Consider the following 20,244-nt stretch of genomic DNA (forward strand, 5'->3'; position numbering starts at 1 on the left):
TGCAGCACACCAGCCTTCCCTGTCCTTCACTATCTCCCGGAGTTTGCTCAAACTCATGTCCATAGAGTAGGTGATGCCATCCAACCATCTCATCCTCTGTCGCCCCCTTCTCCTCCTGCCCTCAGTCCTTCCCAGCATCAGGACCACAATAACAGAAAACTAGTCAAAATGACCACATGGATCACAGTCTTGCATAACTCAATGAAGCTATGAGCCAAGCCATGCAGGGCCACCCAAGATGGACAGGTCACGATGGAGAGTTCTGACAAAACGTGGTCCACTAGAGAAGGGAATGGCAAACCACTTCAGTATTCTTGCTTTGAGAACCCCGTGAATGGTATAACAACCTTATAAATAGGTGTTATTTTTCCCATTTTACAGATGAAGAAACTGAAACTCAGATACTTAAATAACTAGCCCCAAATCGCACACTGAGGCAATAAAGGGCTGAGACAAAACCCCTAGGTCTTCCTGATGCCAGCAAACATGTAACCACAATATTTCTTCTTAAGAGCCTCCCATCCCTTTGAGTGGTCTTTCCTTCTGGGGTTTCCAAGGCCACAAAGACACATCTATTTCTTCCCCTGAACTCTTAAAAAGAATTGCTTCCTAGAAGCCACAGCAGGGCTTCCCAAAGGGTATTCGATGGAATTTTAATTTAAGACACACTTTTAGAAAAGCAGATGTAGCAAGGGCTGGATGCAGCACACTGCATCTCAGATGAGAGATTCATAAAATGTTGGCATTTCGAGTACTCTGAGGAGGACTATGGAGGGCAAACAAACCAGTTTCACTTTGTGTAAGCCAGTATATTCCAAGCTTAGCCACAGGAACCCCTTGTCACTTAATCCCCAACAAAGCCCCTTACAAGGTTGTAGGGACCCTCCCTCTGGGGACCACTGACCAGGCAGTGTTCTGACAGGGCCCAGGGTTTTCCCTCCTAAACCCTGCTCTGCCTAAGTACTTTGTCCCAGGGACCTGTCACGCCTATGGCATCGGCCTCCCTGCCAGTCAGTCAGGTGCACAGAGAGGCACTCCATCAACTCCTTCACCACATTGCAAGACACTCTCAGGAGGCCTGTCAGACAGTTATACAATGCTCCCCTTGAGCTCTCAGCCTGATGCTGGGGAAGCTGAAGTTCTTCTGAGTGACTAGGGATTACCTTAGTGCCAATTCTGTGATTTTCACCTGGAATATGTCATTCTTTTCACTACACAGGGTAAGCTGTAACAGCTCCTACAATATCACTTCTTTGACTTTCCTCAATACCTCTAACATACTTTCCATTTCCCGTTTTTCCCTTTTTAGGTTATACCCATTGACTTCCTGCTATGGAAGATGAGCTTCTAGCTCCCTTTCATCTCATACTCCCTCCTTCTCAAGATAACTGTACTGTAAGTTTGTTTGGATCAGTATTAAGTGTTTACGTTATTATACAATACTAATGCTATTTACAAGTGAGCTTCCCTGGTAGTTCAGCTGGTAAAGAATCCGCCTGCCATATGGGAGACCTGAGTTCTGTCCCTGGGTTGGGAAGATCCCCTGGAGAAGGGAACAGCTACCCACTTCAGTATTCTTTCTTGGAGAAGTCCATGGACAGAGAAGCCTGGCAGGCTACAGTCCATGGGGTCGAAAAGAGTCAGACATGACTGAGCGACTTTCACTTTCACTTCACTTTCATGCAGTATATACTATGATTACTTTTCCTTTTTAGTGTAATTTTCTATTTTCCTTGTATTTAATAACTGTATTGTTTTCTATGAATTTCAATAATTCAATCCTAAACTAACTACCAATGGCCTGCAGATTGTCCCAAGACTTTCAAATAGAGCAACTATTTATCAATTTTATCTTCTTAAAGACATTTCTCCAGAGGATCCTTCCAAATGACTCCCGTCTGAACTGGCTGCCCTCCATTCTTGCTACACAGATGTCCTCACGGGATCACCCTTCACCTTCACGCTGGCGATTCCTCTCCCCTCTTTCTCATGTGGGATTCTGTTTCTTGTTTCCCAAGTATTTTCTTCACTCATTTCGATGGAGCATATCCTCCAGCAGATTTCACTTTATTTTTTAGTATGCTTCCCTCTGACCTGTCACCTTCAGGAGTTTACAGGCAAACTAACACCAGCTTTACTCTGTGCGCTGGTTCGGAGACTTTTGTGGCCTTCTTTCCAGTTATTTTTTCCTGAGGAGGGGCAGACACCTCCTCTACTTTTATCCTCTTTTACAGGCAGCACCTAGTGTTGATGAGGCATGGATCTGGATTCAAAAAACCCAAAGTTCAAATTTTGGCTCTGAACCTTCTTAATCTTGGCTCATTGACCCAGGATAAGTTATAAAATCTAGCTAAGCCTCTGTGTTCTAGTTTGTAAAATGGGGACAAAAGTAATCCACAATACAGGGCCTGGCACATGGTGATACTTAGTAAAAATGCCTGCTTGGCCACAGAACCTGTCCAACCCAGGATCCTTCCTGTATTGGGAACACTGAGCAATGGTTTATGGGATGGCTCAGAGGCACGCCTCAGTAATTTAGCAACTGATCTAAATCTTCCCATTTATTTCTTTTTTACCACCTGTCTATATAACACATTCTATATTTACACTTCCCACTGTATAAGGGGACTTTTTATATATCCTAACACAGCTTCTCCTTCCAACATCAGGAGAGACTCCTTGTTTCTACTACTGCACAGATCGCAGTACATGCTACTGTTCACCCTACCCACACTTCACAGGTTGACAGAACCATAGCCATGTTTCCTCTCCACTCTGCTCTCTACAGATTGAAAAGTCTTAATTTTTCCATTTTAGCCTAAGGGTGTTGGTCATATTCTATCAATGGCAGCAAGTGTGGAAAGGAGAGGAGCCCAAACACCGTGACTCCTTTTAGCCACAATCTCAGTCCTGTGACAGTGATGACGTCTGCACTGGCTACACGGCTTGGGGCCTTCTCCTTGGGGACACTGGGGAATAGGAACCAGGGCACCGGGGTTGGCAACGATTCAGAAGTGAAGTGGGTTTGGCCTGCTGAGCCCAGTCCAACCTCTGGCTTCTGCCCACTAGCCTGGGAAATTGTTCCTTTTGCTTTCAGATTGCTGACGAAAGCACTGAACTTTCCAGAGAAAGAAGCACTTGCAGGTCTCCCTTCAGGGCAGGACTGGGACAGGGTGTGGGTGGGAGTGAGGGCCCCAGCTTACCACCACAGTTACTGTTATCACTGAGTTCAGACAAATTCTCTGAAGAGGATAACACAAGGGGTAAAAGGCCTTAAAAGGGCATTGGTAAACACCAACAACCAAATGACAAAATGCAGTATTTTCACTGTGAACATCCCAAGGAGAAAAACGTGATCATAGAACAGTGGGATGGAGTGTGGGTGAAGAAAACAGAGTGAGGAAGGAAGGATTGTGTTAAGGTTGGTGGATCCCTTCATCAACTACTAACTCCTCTGGGCACCAGGGACCTCCACCCTGCAGCTGTGTGGTCTGACTTGGGTAGGGGACGAGGACCCCTGCTCTCCTGAATGAGCCAGCTCCAGTTAGAGTCCTTGGCTTTCCATTTCCTGAGACACTGAGTCATTTCCTCTCTCCAGCTCTCACCTTTGAGCCTTCCTTTTCCCTTCCCTGGAGAAGTGACTCACTGCTCAAGTGTTGGGTGACACTGAGGATCAAGGATGGGTGATAAAAATACTCCTGATTGTGCAACTTGAGGAGGAGGAGATGCAGTGTGGACTGAGAATTTCGACGTGCTGGCCATGAACTCTGAAGCTGGAGCATTAACAATGGCCACAGATTCACCTCGTTGGGGAAGTGGACAGTAAATGGAGTTCAAACAGAAATTCACCCAGGCAGGACCGCTTTGGAGCTCTCGTTCTGCCCTTTCAAATGTGTATTTCTGAAAAGGGCATGTAAAGGCAGGCGCTCAGCAAGACAACAGTGGATCACAGGAGCCTGGGCCCTTCCCCTCGTCAGCCCTATAGGGCCTGGCAGGGGCCCTGAGAGCAGGACTGTTTCTTTTTCTTTTGGGTTTTCTCTCCAGTGAAAATAACCGTACTTCCCCAGTGTGGGAGGGGTGAGGGGAGCCAACATGACACGTGGGCTCCTGGCGGGCCACTGTGCTGACACGATGGAGCCCCCAGAGCAGGGTTATCCAGGCCTGCCCTGTGTGCGGGAAGTGACGGCAACAGCCCAGCTGTTTTCCCAGATGGAAACTCACCTTCCTTCACCCAATTCACTGGATGCAAACGAGATATTGTCTTCTTCTAATTAATCTTCATGGGCCTCATAGGCTGAACAAAACAAAACACATGCATGCTAAGTCGCTTCAGTCGTGTCTGACTCTTTGCGACCCTATGGACTGTAGCTCACCAGGCTCCTCTGTCCATGGGATTCTCCAGGCAAGAATACTGGAGTGGGTTGCCATTTCCTTCTCCAGGGGATCTTCCCAACCCAGGGATCGAACCTGTGTCTCTTACATCTCCTGCATTGGCATTGGTAGGCAGGTTCTTTACCACTAGCGCCACCTGGGAAGCCTGAAAACAAAACACAGTTTTCTTTAAAGGATGACTCCTTGGCCAGGTCACAAGCTCTTCAAGATGGGGACTGAGGCAATAGGGACCCCCTCTTCAAAAGGCCAAACAGATGGGAGCAGAGACACTCATAAGAGTGAAGAGAAACGTACGTTGTGTTCTGGTGCATGTTGGTGGGAAGGTACAGCTGACAATGCCATGATGGGAGAAATCATGCTACAAAACTTTAATTTTCCAGAAAGTTAAGGCAACAAGAAAAAAAGCCTTAAGTGCTGCTGGTGCAATTCCAGAAGACTGGAAGAGCTCAGTGATGATGGTTAGTGTACTTTTAAAAGGTACCTCACCACAGAGGGTTTCTCCCACAGCCAGGAACCTTCCCTACCAACACATGTGCACACACATCCAGGAGCCCTGCCCCTCTTTGGGGGGAGGTTGATTTATGATCCAGAGAGCTCCCTAGAGGTCCCCCAGCCTCGGTCAGTGAATCACTGCAGAGGGAAAAGGAGGAGGGCTGGTACACCGAGGCAGCTTCCCAGCACCGGAGCAAGTTTACAGAGAGGCAAGCCTCGCCACACAGTGCACCTGACCACGCTCATCTCCCAGTCCCTGTGCGGAGGCTGGGGAGCACAGGCCGGGCTCCGTACCACAGTCCACGTCTAAGCCGGCCACCTCAGATACGGGATGCCAGTGACTTTTCCCCCCTTGACCCAGGTCCTTACAAATGCTGGCAGGCACAGTGCCTAAGTTGGGCTCCCCTCAGTGGCACAAAGGAGTTGCTTCCCAAACTCACGCGGGCAGGCAGTGGGAAGGGAGGCGCCAGCAAGCCGAAGGAGGCTTTTCTCAACTGATCATCTTGGGAAAAGCCAGATACAAATTTCATGGCTGGAATGCAGGGGTTGTGAAATGCTGGAAGAAGCCCCAAAGAGGGCCAAGGGCTCCCCTTCTGGGAAGGCGGTGGGAGGAGGGCTGGCAGGGGCGAGTGGGAGAGGAGCAGGTTACCCAGAGGGGCCTGCCTTTCTGGGAAGCAGGAAGTGAGGCCTCAAGAAAGAAAGAAATCCCCTAGCCCTGAAGCAGTGGAGGGGCCAGAGGTATGGCTGATTTTGTTTCTGAACGTGAGGGCAACAAGGCTTCGTGTCAAGAAGGAATTGTGGTATAAACGAGCCAATTATGACACATCTCGTTATCTCGGGGATTTGGAAGCACTGAGGCTGGCAGCATGTCCTCCTCGAGTTAAATACAAACAGTAAACTTCTAACTCAGGGCTTCAGCCTGGACCTTGGCCTCAAGGGAGAGGTTTCTATTCATGCTCTGACTCGTGAGAAGGAGTCAGCCTGGGAGGGGGAAAGAGAGGCCTGGGGTGTCCCTCACGCAGGCCCTGAGTGTGGCGTGAGGAGTTAACACTGTGTTAACGGCTGAGGGACAGCCCTAAGCGCCACCCTGTCCTCAGCAAGTCACTTATTAGCCTCTCTGTACCTCAGCCTCTTCACCTAGAAAAGGGGCATAATAATATTATCTACTTCACAGAGTGACCACAAGGGTGGTATTAATACAAAGCCCTCGGAACATGACACGGCACATGCACTTTACCAGTAGTGTTGGCTGCTACTGAGATAGGAAAGAGCGAGCATCCAAGTCCACCAGGCAGGCCAGAGCCCCGCTGCTCATGGCCAGGCTCCAATGGGCTCTTCTGCTCCTCCACTCTATCTCCACAGCCTCCTCAAAGCACATTCGGCCCCGTGAGGACCACGTCTCAGAGTCCCCGCCCAGAAAGCCTGACTAAAGGAAAACTGGACACAAAGACACAGCACGGCCCATGCCCATTGTGCCCCTGCAGGGAGAGGAGCAAACGCTGGTGCCAGCACATTTTGGGTCGGCTTTCTCAGTCGCGATCCAGGCAGTTTATCTGAAATGGGGTCAGCTCCCAGGGTGGGCAGCACAGATACTACACTCGTGCTTGCTAATGTGAACTGAGTCCACCGCCACTGATCCTGAGATAACAGGGAGCTGGAGACTGGGGGGCAGGGGGTAGTGTTGGAAAATGTTCTTGGGGAAGGAGGAGGAACCAGTTCTCAACCAAATGCTAGCAGATTGGTAACTAGGACCAATGACCTTAAAGGAGACAGTGCTGATTCCCTTCAGACTGCAGATTCCAGCGCCTTAGAGATGCGACTGGGTCCCTGAGCTGCAGGGAGGGGAGAGGACCCCAGAGGGCTGCACCTCTGCTCTACTCTCATCTATCTCTCTGTAGCTCAGCCAATTCAGGCCAGAGTGGAGGCTGCAGCTCTGCCTTGTCTGCAGATGGCCCGTGGATTAGGTCTGATCCCCACTGCCTAGCAGACTGAGTCTGGGCTAGATGTGAGCATCCAAGAACCTTGAGCCCCTTTTGCTGGGGCTGCAGCAGCTGGAAGTATGCCCAAGACAGGGCGTGAGAGCTCAGGCTTGTTCCAGATATACAAAAGGGGCAAGTAGGGTACCTCCACAGAAGTCCCTGCCCTTCTGCCCAGAAACCTAGACCTTCAGAGGTGGAGGGGCCATCTGAACTAAGACTGTCTACAAGTTATGGGGCAATCTGTTTGAGCCTTTAAGCCTTCAAGTACCTCCCGACTTCCTACCAGTGCCAACAGGGCCCAGAGGAAGAGGCCCAGCTCAGGGCATGGGAAGAAGTATGGCCCTGGGAAGGGAGCCAGACTCCCAGGTGGAGAGTTTCCAGATGCCCCACGACTCCGCCTGGCCCTCTGCTGCTGCCAGGGGAGGATGGTGTCTTTGGCCAGCTCCTTCAAGGCAGCTGGCTGCAGAAACCCACTGGCTAGAGTTAAAAGCTGCTCAGAGGTGCAATGGAGGCTTCTCCAGGCTCTTGCCAAAGAACTCCACTCTCATGGCTTCTAGATGGCAGATGTGCCAGGTGGGCCACCTCAGGCAGCCAGAGAAACTTTCCCTACTCCACAATCTGCTCCCAGGTTCCAGCCTCAACTTTAACCAGCCAGCCCTTCCCCGTTCCATCCCCGTCAGCTCCATCTCCTGCTTGTTAAAATTCTAGGGCACCTTCAAGGCCCATCTCATGTACTTCCTCCAGGAAGCCCTCCCTAACTACTCAAGATCATGCTGATTTGTCCCTTCCGTAGCACATTAAATCACTACCACTTCTGGGGGTCATGGAGATAGAATTGGAGAACTGGAGACAGAATTCAAAGTAACTAATTCTAACAAATTATGTCCATAGCCAGAATCATGCCAATTAATTAATTCGTTCAGTTCATGTGTTCCCAAAAGAGCCTACACCCCAGATGGCCCTCTGGGTCCTGAGTCTGCCACACAGCGAATGTGTAATAAAGACTTCTCAGAAGAAGGACGGATCACCCTGGACCTGCAGGAGTGGTCCGCCTCCCTTTTAGCCCAGGGCACAGCAACTTCCTCTCTGGCAGGCAGGGTTCCTGCTCTGGGCTGCCAGTTCCCAGGCTACCCCTGCCAGCAGCTATTCCCTGGAGTTGCCCTGGGACCAAGGGCAGAGGCGGGGGGTGCCCAGCTCCAGCTCTGCCCACCATTTGTCCCCATCAGAGGAGGAGAGGTCAGCAGGAAGTAGATCTGACCTCTCGTGTGGTCAAAAGTCTCTCCGAAGAGCTTGTGGACAGATAGCAGAGGCCTGAGAGGACTTCCCTTCCCTGGGCCCCCTGGAAGGGAGGCAGGAAGAAGGGCCTCAGCAGCAGGCGTCCAGTCTGGGGCTGGCCAGACACGGAGGCCCCTGGGGTTGTAGCTATCAGCCGGAGACCAGGCACCAGGAAGGAAGGAAGGGCAACTCTGGCCGAGGCCGAGATAAGGAGGGGAATGGTGCTCAGCACAATGGGCTCCCACAAGGCTGGGAGGCCCCAAGTCAGATTTCGCCCCAACTTGGCCTCCCATCTGCTCACACAGCCCGTGTAAATATTTACTGTTGTTTATATTTCTGGTCCACTGGGTCCCCTCTGAGGCCCTTATGACCATGGATCTGTGTGCCCCAGAGACCCTGAGTCCATCCAGCAAGGCCTCTGGGCATTGTTCTCTCTCATGCAAGCCATAGGGACAGGCTCTGAAGGACAGAACTGCTCCCATGTCCCAGTCCCAGGACACTGCTGTCAGGAAGCTGGACTGACCCCCTCTGTGGGTGGGCAACTTACGGAGCCCGGTCGTGGGTGAGGCCATTCTGTCGCTGAGGGTTGATTGGCGGAAGGACAGGTTTGCTGTTGATCTCAAGTCCTCTCCTCAAGGTCTCCCGGATCTGCTCTGTGTCTGCAATGACAACAGCAAGTTACCCAATGGTTCTCTGGGCCCCAGCAGCCCCATTCCTGTCCTTAGAGCCCAGCTCTGCAGATGTGCTGGGGAAAGGCTCCTGAGAAGGCTGGTCCTGAGGCCACTCCAGCTATCAGCTGTGAGATCTAAGTGCAGCGTGAGGACATGGGGCAGACGAGGCATCGTGTGCTCCTGAAACTTCTTGTCTGAAGAGCACCACTCTTGTAGAAGACAAGGTATGGCCTCTGGACCACAGAACGGCACCCTCAAAGGCAGGGCTCTCCTCCACTGTCCTTCCTTTCCTGCGACACAGGCCCTAGGCTTACCCCTAACATGGCTCCAGACAGTGACTCACAAGACAGACGCTGACCAAGACCACCCAGGAATTCTGCCAGCTTACTGGATACCAGTAAGGGCTGCAAGTGCTCTGCCATGAACGGGCAGGCGTCCCTGACACAAGTTTCTGGGTTCGGGGTGGTTAGCTGCTGTCTGGTCTTGCCACCGTTTCCCCTGGGGCCAGGTCAGTGGGATGCTGAGTCATCTTCCCACCTTGGTCCCATCCCAGGGAACCCTGCCTCTCCACAGATCTGCCAAGGACCAGGAGGTGAGAAAAGAGTCTCTTGATGGAATTATTTCTTTGCAAGATGCTTTGCTGGTCTTCGGGGTAAAGCTTACTACTCTGGTTCCCTATATTGAGATTTTGGTCTAAGACTTACTTCTGCAAACACACACTAAAAAGCAAATTAATGTTGGTTGATCAAAGGGTGGGCTTAGGGTAGATGCTGAACATGATTAGTGATTTTTCTAGCTGTCTGTTGATTTGTTACAGAAGCATGGATTTACTTAAAAAACATTTTTTTTAAATAGCCAACAATGGTTGAAATTTTAGACAAAGCTGTGAATCCTTCCTTAAATTAGCCCCTTTTCACAAAAGCAACTGAATGAGTCTAATAACTGTACACTCTCTCAGAACCTCCCTGGGACTTGGCACATCATTAGAACAAGCAGGAAGGAAAGAAAAGGGTCAGGTATTTGCATGAGGGGTTTAAGTTGTTCTTTATGGAAAGAAAAGCTTTTATAAGTGCTATCACAAGTATCTTACTCTTCAAAAGGTAAAGAAAGGGGGAAGAATAGAGAAAGGAAGTAGAGAGAGCGGCTATAAGCACGTGTCTTTATATATGGCTGCTTTTCTTTTGAAGAGTTAGGGATGCCCTTTCTTTAAAACCATGACTGTTTCTCTAGCCAAGACCAGCATGGTGAGCTTCCAACAGGAGAGTCATACCCTCTTTCTCCAAGGCCCACCCCCCAGGTAAGGGTGCTTGCCCCTGCCCCTTACCTTGTATCTTCAAGAGAGTGTGTGTGTTGGGGGGGTAAAGTCTATAAACTGGTCTCACACTCAGGCCTTTCTCATATGCAGGCCTGAGGCCAGTGTGATCCTTGGGTCTAGCATGGCTTTCAGGCTAGAGCTGGGCCCTGTGTCAATTCTGTGGGTGGCCGAGGCTGTCCTCCTGCACTTGGGTGGACTATGGCCATTTCCTGTAACTGTTCTAGGGCTTCCACTCACCTCCCTGACCTCAGATTGCAAGGGGCAAATCTAAAACACAATGGTCCCTGCTGGAGGTGCAATGTGAAACACATACACACGCACACAAAACCCAGGAGAAATGGGTCAGTAATGCTCCCTCCATTCCACCTTGCTGGAGATCTCACTGGCGGTTTAAATCCTGCCAAGAAATGCTAAAAACCAGCCTGGGCAAGGGGAAGGTGAGGCCCCCACCTTTGCCGGAGAGCCGCCGGGGCTGAGCGCCCACGCAGATGCTCCGGCTGTCCTCGTCATCCTCGGGGGGCCGGCTCAGGTCATCCCAAGCACACTTGGCGCTGACACCACTCAGGTTGGAGCCGTCTGTCTCGATGCCTTTGTCAACTCGCTCCTGCTTGGAAAGAACCAAAGAGCCAGAGTTCCTTCAGCCAACCAGTGGCCCAAGGTCACCACCACCTTTCCCATATTTACTTAGCCTCAATAAGAGCTAACGGCCTCCTTGGTGGCTCAGCGGTAAAGAACCTACCTGCCAATGTGGGAGAGGTAGGCTTGACCCCTTGGTAGGGAAGATACTTTGGAGAAGGAAATGGCAACCCACTCCAGTATTCTTGCCTGGAGAATCCCAGACACAGAGGAGCCTGGTGGGCTGCAGCCCATGGGGTCACAAAGAGCTGGACATGACTCAGTGACCAAGCACGGGCATGAGTAAGAGCTAAGCATGGACAGGTGCCGGAAGAGCAGGGTTCCTGACTCTATTCTGCCCTGGTTACTAACGAATGATGGTCTCTGCCAGCCACTGGGCTCCTCCAGGACAACCAGGAGTTAGGGGAGCTGGGAAGAATGAAAATCCCAAGGGAAGCTTTTCCCCACTCACTAGACTTCCAGTATAGTGACCTTCACACCTGTTTCAGAGCCCTGACTCCACCCATCCTGTGCTGGCCTGTGGAGCTGACACAGCAGGGCCAGGAACTACCTCCTGGAGGAAAGGCACAGTCCTTCCTCTGCTGACTGATTACCCGGCCCTGCTCCAGAGGCCAGTGAGGAAGCCGGCCATAGGTGGGAGAGACTGGGACTCAGCCCCATCTCTCCCGCTGCACACCTGCAGTTTCTTCTTCCAACAGCAGAGGGTGTGGTCACGCGGTGACAAGCCCCCAGAGAGCAGAAGGGCAGGACTTTCCCTGCGGCATCTCTGACTTGTTTGGCCAAGGATTCTGGATGGAGATTCTTTTCCATTTCTTAGGCTGAACCGGTGGCCGGGAGGGCGTTGAGCATCTGCAAGCCCCACCAGAGGTCCTGCCTTCGCACAGGCCTTGACATTGTGGAGTCCAAACACTCTCCAAATGGCCTCAAGGAAGAGGTGAACACAAACACCCTGGGATTTCCGGTAAAATACAGTTGCACTGTTGGGCTTTGGATGAAAGGTCATCTGGGAGGCTCCTGCAACCTTGTTCATAAACAGTCATGTGGGCCAAATAAAGCTCCTGAGTCAGGACCTCAATTAGAATCTGCTCCTCCCTGTCTGGGGACCTTCTTCCCATGGCTCCACAGGCCCAAACTGGCCTGCTGCTTGGCTGGGGAGCCTGTCCAGGAAGCACGAGGTAAGCCTACAGAGAGGGTCCTTGCTTCTGGACACCAATCAGCAGGTGGCCCTGGCCTGATGCCTCCTTCCCATCAGCCCCCCTCTCCCCATCTCCAGGGCTCCCATCAGCCCAGGCAAAGCTGGGGATTCTGAGCAGGGGCAGGAAGGCTGACGACAGGGAGTGGCTCTCTGTGCCCTAGGCAGGGGCATGTGGGTGCTGGTTTGCTCAGGATAGAGTCTATGTTTTTCCTTCTCCACTGGCCACCTTGGGGGTCCCTCACCTAAGCAAGAAGCTGAAGACATCTCTTGGCTCAATGAGCTCAGCCCACTTACTTTATGAGTAAACAAGAAAGGGTGAAGATGCCGAGGACTCTGGGGACTTGTTCCTGCACACAGCTGGCTAGTGGTAGAGTGTGGAGCAAAGGGCCAGGAGCAGCTCTAAAATGAACCAACTGCAAGTAGACCCCAGAGACACAAGTGAACACAGAGCAGCTCCCACTGGATGCACACTGAGGTGCTCCTGCTTGCTTTTCAAGAACACTAGTGCTCTGGGTCCTGCTGGCTGCCCTTAGGGATGCCTGAAGACTAGAAAGGAGAACTGTTCTCGGCATGTAGAGCAAGGACAGGCTGCTTACCCTAGTAGCTTAAAGGATCAGGTGCTTTCTTAGCATTTGGCACTTAGGACAGGGGCCAAAGCAACAGCCCACGGTGCCCTGTGCTGGATAAAGCGTGGCTGCAGAACAAGGGCTTAGGGAAACACAGCCATGTGGTTCCGGTTCTTGCATAAGCAGAAGCTACTAGGAAACCAAGTTAAAGGAGAGATAACAGAGGATCCTGGCAGTGATCGGAAAGTTTCAGTGTTCAAGACACTAGGTAAATAGAGGAGTGTCATCTGTGAATGAGTAGGCTTCTGCCTGAGAACTCCCAGGTCTGCAGGGTACCTGCAGAGCCCAGGGACCACAGGCTACCTGTCTGCCTGCTACCTCTCCCTACCCTCTCCCAGCCTTCCTAAAGGACATTAACTCTTGGCAGCTGTCTGTGGCCTATGAGATTTCTACAGAGGCATAAAATGTTCAGAGATGGCAATGACTTGCAAAGGGCAAGGGCAAAAGAGAAGGAGGCAGGCATGTGCCAGGCACATTATTGGCTGTCTGCAGTTCCTGCTTCATGAGTGGCCCATAAGAAACATAGTTATGCTCTACGTGGCTTTCAAAATTCACCTGCATACAGAGTACTGCTTCTAAAAAGCCCAGAGATGACACTGATACTCTCTCTGTACAGGTGAGCCATACACAGCGAGTGCGAATAGCCGGCCTGTGTGTATAAAGACTTTCCAACCTACCCACGGGAGGAGCTCAGTGTCTGACTGCCCAAGATGAAAATGATCTGAAAGAGGGCAGGATCTTTAGACCAGTCAGTGCTCACCCCTGCAGCTGGGCTGTGGGGCCACTGTCACCTGCTCCTCTGTCTGTCATGGTATGGCAGTGGCAGTAGGGAGGTTTTCTGAAAGGAAGTCCGTGTTCTTCTAAGAAGGGGAACATGGCAGGATGAATTCCAGGCAAGCAATACCCATTATACTGATTTTCTTTCTTGCTGGTGATCCAATTTTTTGGTCAGGTTTATTGATGTGTAATTTGCATACAATAAAATCAATCCTTTTAAAATGCAGGAAAATGTGTGTCTAAGACCATTTTTCCTAGACTGAAATCTCTGCTCCCTTATGTACTCTGCAGAATTCAGAGAACAAGTTACATATCATGCCACATTTCTACTCACTCACAAATACAGCTCCTCTGTTTTCCCAGCAGGAAAGCCAGGGTTATGTGGCAGGGGCCTAGGCACAGTGTGCTAGAAAGGTTTTCCTCACTCAAGACATACTTGCAAGTGCGGGTCGATCTCAAATATGGTCTCTCCCCTCCGCATGTCAGTTATCAGCCAGGGGCCACCAGCGCTGTGAACAAGGAAAGGGGACAGGATGGTAATTGAGGGGTTGGGGCTGACGGGCTGGGTCTACAGCCTTCCCTGTTCGCTGCCCCAGGCCCAGAACACAGGGTACTAGTGGCCAAGGGACAGCCAGGGGTAGTGATCAGGGAGGCCCAGTGTGAAAACCCAGAGTCTGAGCAGTAATGTAAGGGGGAAGCAGGGGCTCCCAATCCCTGACCTGGGGAGCCTGCCCCCATCTCCTGGTGCAGGGGTGCACTCACACAGGTACCGTCCGCAGTAGCTCCAGGATGCCCTGGCCGTTCCACTGCTGGGCTGCGTGGAGCTCCTCAGTGCAGACGCCAACAATCTGAGACCCAGGGACAAAGATGCCATTGTGCGTTAATGGCCATTTCTCCCACCCATCTGGAAGGTCAGCCACACAGGCTCTCTCAGTGTCCCCAAACCTGGGGGACCACAGGCAGGATCTGTGCTCTGGGGTTGATGTATCCAAAATAGGATGGTTCCCTTAGAAAGGAACCGCAGCCTGACTAGGGGTCTGTCGAGGGGTCCACAGGTGGGGCACCAAGGTCTGACCCTTGCCCTGCTGCGATGGCTCGGGTGTTTGGGTGACACAAAGCCAAGCCCAGATGGCAGAAGAGAAAATCAGGGCCCTGTGGACTCAGGATGGGTCCCCAGCCCACGTCTCTGGAAGGAGGGGAGGTCCAGGGAGATGTTCCTGCCCAGTCGAGATCACAGGAATTGTAAACAGAGGAGATTTTGAGTCCCTTCAAGCTCGGAAAGACAACCAAAGGCTGCCAGCAGCTTGCAGAAAAGCTCCCTTCCTTATCAGGGGCTGAGCCTTTGAGTAAATCTCAGAGGAAACAACTGGACCTTCACAGAGACCCACCATGACCACAAGCAGCCTGGTTACAGCTGGGAGAGATGCACACCCCCCTGGGTAAGGTCCAGTCCAGCCCCAAGCTGCCCACCGAGGGGTCCTGGGCCTGTGGCTGTCCGGGTCTTACAAGTTCACAGAAATACCCTCCCCTGCTATCCGCTCAGCCACAGCCACTCTCTCCTACCCAAATGGCCCCACCCATGCCCCCTCAGCCCATCTCAGCAGACTGAATCAGACCATCCGAACCCACTTGACAGACCATCAGAGGGACTAGAAAGAGGAAGACCAAAATGAAATGTCCATTCCCTCACCTGCCCTCCCATGCCGGGAAAGGTTGGAGCCCATGTCCAACCTGGGCCTCACCTGGAGGAAGGTAACCACCCCAAAGGGTGTCTGCACGGGCTGCATCTGCGGGTCTTCTGTCAGCAGCATGTGCTGAATTCTTGACTCACTGTTGTCCAAAGGGCTGTGCCAAGACACGTGGTCGCCGCTGCAGAAGGTGTTCTCTGTGGAGAGACGTGAGGGTCCTCAGCGTTTGAGGCCCGGCAGCCAGGGGGGGCAGCTCGACCTGGGGCCTGAGAAGCCCGGAATGGGAGGCTCCCTAGCCTTCCAAGGTGGCCCCTGTGAAGGAGGGGAAGTGTTCACTTGGATGAGAGCAAAGAGTACGGCTATTTCTCCAAAATCAAATGCATTCCTGCTTGCCAATCCTGCCAGCCTTCAGTGGAAAATGACAGGCTGCCAGTGGGGCTGCTTGCTTGGGGGGGTCCAAAGACTTCTGGAATCTTCACTCCCCCAGCACCTTCACTGGGGCAGTTCAGCGGGGGAAGGGGCAGCCACTATCAGGTCTGCCAAGAAGGAATGAAGTACTTTACTGTTGGGCTATCCGGCCAGAAGTCCACAGGAAGGCTGGACGGCCGTGAAAGCCCTTCACCTTGGAAAAACATACTAGGATTTCTGTGTGGCTAAAACTGTTCAAATAGGAATCCCCAACCTTGGAGGGCCTTTGAGTTTCCACAGGCAGAGAGATTCAGGGAATAGCTCTTCAGCAGATGGAGATCTCACCATGCCTCACGCACTTCGGCAGAGATGTGCAGCCAGGAGGGGCAGCTGCTGCCCTGGAGGACACAGGTGTTAAACCCAGGCTGCCTAAGAGAAATGTGCAAATATGGCCACCTGGAAGTCTCACTGTTGCCCTTGACACAGGCCCACTGCTTTAAAGAAAGATGCATAAGGTAGCAGAGTCACAAGGGGAAAATACCCAGATGGTATGAAGTTTCCTGCACCCTTGCCTTTCACCTTGGGTGTCCTTTCACAGGTCTTCTGCATTTACCAGCCTGAAAGCATCTACAGGTCCTTTCCATTTTTTCCCCCTTCACATCGTTTTGCACATTTCATTCAAAATTATGTATCCTGGAGATCATTTCGTATCAACACACAGAAAGTTACCTCATATTTTTCCCTCAATTAATATAATATTGTATTATATTTGTTTAAGGTACACAACATAATGATTTGCTATATATATGTATATATAGTTAAATTATTATCACAACAAGCCCTTCACTACAATAGTTACAGATTTTTTTTTCTTGTGATGAGAACTTTTAGGATCTACTCTCTTAGGAACTTTCACGTATACAACACAGTATTGTTGACCATAGTCACTCTGCTGTATATACCTCCCAAGCATTTATCTTGTAACTGGAAGTTGTACCTTTTAACCCCCTTCACCCAATTTCACCTACCCACCCCACCCCACCCAGCTACCTCCTCTCTTCTCTGGCAACTACCTGTCTGTTATGTGTATCTATGAGCTTGGTTTTCATTTTTTCTTTTGTTTGTTTATTTTTTTAGATTTCACATGTAAATGATATCATATGATACTTATCTTTCTTTTTCTGACTTTGTAAATTAATTGACCACATGTGTGGCTTTATTTCTGGGTTCTTTACCCTGTTCCACTGATTTATGTGTCTGTTTTTAATGTTAATACCATACAGTTTTGGTTACTATAGTTTTATATACAATAACTACTTCATTTCTTAATCTTTTTTTTTTAAGTAATCATGAAGTAAGTTTGTATTTTTCATTCTGAAATACCTGAAATTGTCAACTACCTCATATTTTACATAACTGTCATAGTTCATATAACTATAGTTAGTAGTAGAACTAATGTATAGTAGTTCACTGTGGTCTATTATTTATGATCTGGGAATCTGCAACTGTCAAGATCTTGTCACTTTTCAATCAACATTTAAAGTAAGGCACAGGGGGAGTCAACTGCAAACCCCCAAATTTCCCAATTCCTGCTCGGCTTGCTCCTCCAAGATTTTCTCTCCTTTACAGAAGTATGTGTCTACAAGCAGCATGCATGATCTGCAAGTAATAAACAATACAACAGGTGAAAAGACTGAATTAGTAATTAAAAGCTCCCCCCCACAATAAAAGGTCTAGGCCCAATGACTTCAATGTAAATTCTACCAACACTTAGAGAAGAATTAATACCAATTTTTCATCAACTTTTCCAAAAATCAAACAAACAAAAAAAAGGTAACACTTCCCAATTCATTCTATGAAGCCCTGATACCAAAACCAAAGGCATTACAAGAAAAGAAAGCCATGGACCAATATCCCTTATGCACAGACACAAAAATCATCAACAAAAATATCAGCAAACTGAATACAACAACATATAAAATGACACAATGACCAAGTGAGATTTATCCCAGAAATACAAAGTTAGTTTAACATAAGAAAATCAATGTAATGTAAATACTACGTCAAGAGAATACAGATTTTCTGGAAAATCACATGATTCTCTCCATAGACCCAGAAAAGGCATTTATCAAAATCCAATACTTTTTTTTATGACAAATACACTCAAACTAGGAATAGATGAGAACCTCCTCAATCTGTTAAAGGGCACCTACAAAAAATCTACAGCTAACATCATACCTGATGATGAAAGACTGAATTATTTCCCTCTAAGATCAACAATAAAACAGAGATACTGGCTCTCACCACTTCTATTCAACATGGTATCAGGGGTTCTGAACTTCCCTGGTAGTCCTGTGGTTAAGAATCCCCCTGACAATGCAGGGGACGTGGGTTTGATCCATGCTTTGAGAAGATTCCACATGTTGTGGGGAGCCCTCGAGCCACAACTACTGAAGCCTGTGTGTCTAGAGCCTGTGCTTCACAACGAGAGGAGCCACCACAAGGAGAAGCTTGCACACTGCAACTGGAGAGTAGCCCCTGCTCGCCACAACTAGAGAGTAGCCCCTGCTCGCCACAACTAGAGAAAGCCTGTGCGCAGCGATGAAGACCCAGTGCAGCCAAAAGTAAATAAATAAATCAATAAAACTTAAAAAAAAAAAAGAAAAGAAGGACTAAGAGGAAATCATTCCCTGGGTTCTAAAAAACAAAACAAACAAACAAGCAAAAAAAACCCCTATGGTATTAGAGGTTCTAACCAAGTCAATAAGGTAAGAAAAAGAAATAAAAATTTGGATAGACTGACAAGGAAATAAAACTATCTCTATTTATAGATGACATGATCTTATACATTGAAATCCTAAGGAATCTACTAAAAAACTATCAGAAAAAAACAAGTTCAGCAAGATTTCAGGGTACAAGAATAATAAACAGCTAGTGCATATTTCTGTACACCAAGAATAGCAACTTGAAAATGAAATCGATACAATAATTCCATTCACAACAGAATCAAAAAGAATACAATACTTGGGAATAAATTTAACAAAAGAAATGTAAAATTTTTACTCTGAAAACTATAAAACAACTGCTGAAAGAAAATAGAGAAGACTTACATAAATGGAAATTGCTCATAAACCAGGAGACTTAATATTGTTAAGATGGCAATTTTCCCCAAATTGATCTATAAATTTAATACAGTCCCTATCAAAATGCCAAATGCTCCCCCCCCCCCGATTTTTTGCAGAAATTCACAACTTGATCTTAAAATTCACTTGAAAATGCAAGGGACCCAGAATAACCAAAACAATCTTAAAAAAGATAGACGATTTAATGTTTCTGTTTTCAAAACTTGCTACAAACCTAAAGTCATCAAGACAGTGTGGTACTGGCACAAGAATACCATTTGATAAAGGTAACAGAATTTATAGGCCCCAGAAACAAACCCTCAAATTTATGGTCAATTAATTTTTGAGAAGATAGTCAAGACAATTCAATACAGGAAAGAATATTCTTTTCTGCAAATAGTGATGGAAAAACTGAATATCTACATCCAAAAGAATCAAGTTGGATTCCTTCTTTAAACCATAAATAAAACTTAATTCAAAATGGATCATAAACCTAACTAAAATAGTTAGAACTACAAAACTCTTAGAAGAAACATAACAGTAAATCTTCTGTCCTTGGATTAGGCAATGTTCTTAGATAGATACCAAAAGCACACACAAAGAGAGGATAAATCGGACTTCATTAAAATTAAAACCTGTTGTGCTTCAAGAAAGTGAAAAGAAATGCAAATGAAAACCACAAGGAAACAACCACTTTACACACATTGACTGATTTAGCTGCTAAGTCGTGTCTGACTCTTGTGACCCCATGGACTGTAGTCTGCCAGGTTTCCTCTGTCCGTGGGATTATCTAGGCAAGGATACTGGAGTGGGTTGCTGTTTCCTTCTCCAGGGGATCTTCTTGGGTCTCCTGCATCGCAGGTAGATTCTTTACCAACTGAGCTATGAGAGAAGCCCTCATCCATACATTAGGATGGCCATTATAAAAATTAAAAAAATAAAGCAAAAAAAAACCTCAGAAAATAACAAGTATTGGTGAGGATTTGGAAAAATTGGATCCCCTCTGCATTAGTGGTGCTGTGCTGTGCTTAGTCGCTTGATCATGTGTCTCTTTCTGACCCCAAGGACTGTAGCCAGCCAGGCTCCTCTGTCCATGGGGATTCTCCAGGCAAGAATACTGGAGTGGGCTGCCATGCCCTCCTCCAGGGGATCTTCCCAACCCAGGGATTAAGCCCAGGTCTCCTGCATTGCAGGCAGATTCTTTACCACCTGAGCCACCAGGGAAGCCCACGAATACTGGAGTGGGTAGCTTATCCCTTCTCCAGGGTAACTTCCTGACCCAGGAATCAAACCAGGGTCTCCTGTATTGCAGGCAAATTCTTTATCAACTCAGCTACCAGGAAGCCCATGTAAAATAGTGGAACTGCTTTGGAAAAGTTTGGTGATTCCATGACATACTAAACATGGAATTACCATATGACCCAACAATTCCACTTGTAGGTACATACCCAAAAGAAACGAAAACATGTCCATACAAGGACTTGTACCTGAATGTTCACAGCAGCATTATTCATATTGTTTGGGTTGTGTCCCAAGTGTCCATTAATGAATGAATAAATAAAACGTGGTATATCCACATAATGGAATATTATTTGGCAATACAAAATACTGAAGTATTGATACACGCCACAACACGAACAACATAGCAAAAATATGATGCTAAGTGAG

At 48.7% G+C, this 20,244-nt stretch overlaps 1 protein-coding gene across 10 annotated transcripts in view; it reads right to left on the reverse strand.

The window, feature by feature from the left end:
- SUFU (SUFU negative regulator of hedgehog signaling) overlaps positions 1–20,244 on the reverse strand; it is a 106,871-nt gene that overhangs the window by 21,863 nt on the left and 64,764 nt on the right. For 7 of the 10 annotated variants that reach the window (XM_081545113.1, XM_081545068.1, XM_081545076.1 and 4 more), the window contains 5 exons: positions 15,101–15,243; positions 14,121–14,206; positions 13,795–13,867; positions 10,575–10,728; positions 8,686–8,797 (listed from right to left, as the gene is read on the reverse strand). In XM_081545113.1, the coding sequence (XP_081401239.1) occupies positions 8,686–8,797; positions 10,575–10,728; positions 13,795–13,867; positions 14,121–14,206; positions 15,101–15,243 (568 nt within the window). Of the gene's footprint in view, positions 1–8,685; positions 8,798–10,574; positions 10,732–13,794; positions 13,868–14,120; positions 14,207–15,100; positions 15,244–20,244 lie in introns of all 10 variants that reach the window. The other 3 variants (XM_081545093.1, XM_081545047.1, XM_081545104.1) reach the window with 1 other exon arrangement.

The sequence above is a fragment of the Giraffa tippelskirchi genome, chromosome 2, assembly GCF_054371585.1.
Source record: "Giraffa tippelskirchi isolate mGirTip1 chromosome 2, T2T-mGirTip1v1.2.pri, whole genome shotgun sequence".
In the NCBI taxonomy this organism is placed as follows: Eukaryota; Metazoa; Chordata; class Mammalia; order Artiodactyla; family Giraffidae; genus Giraffa; species Giraffa tippelskirchi.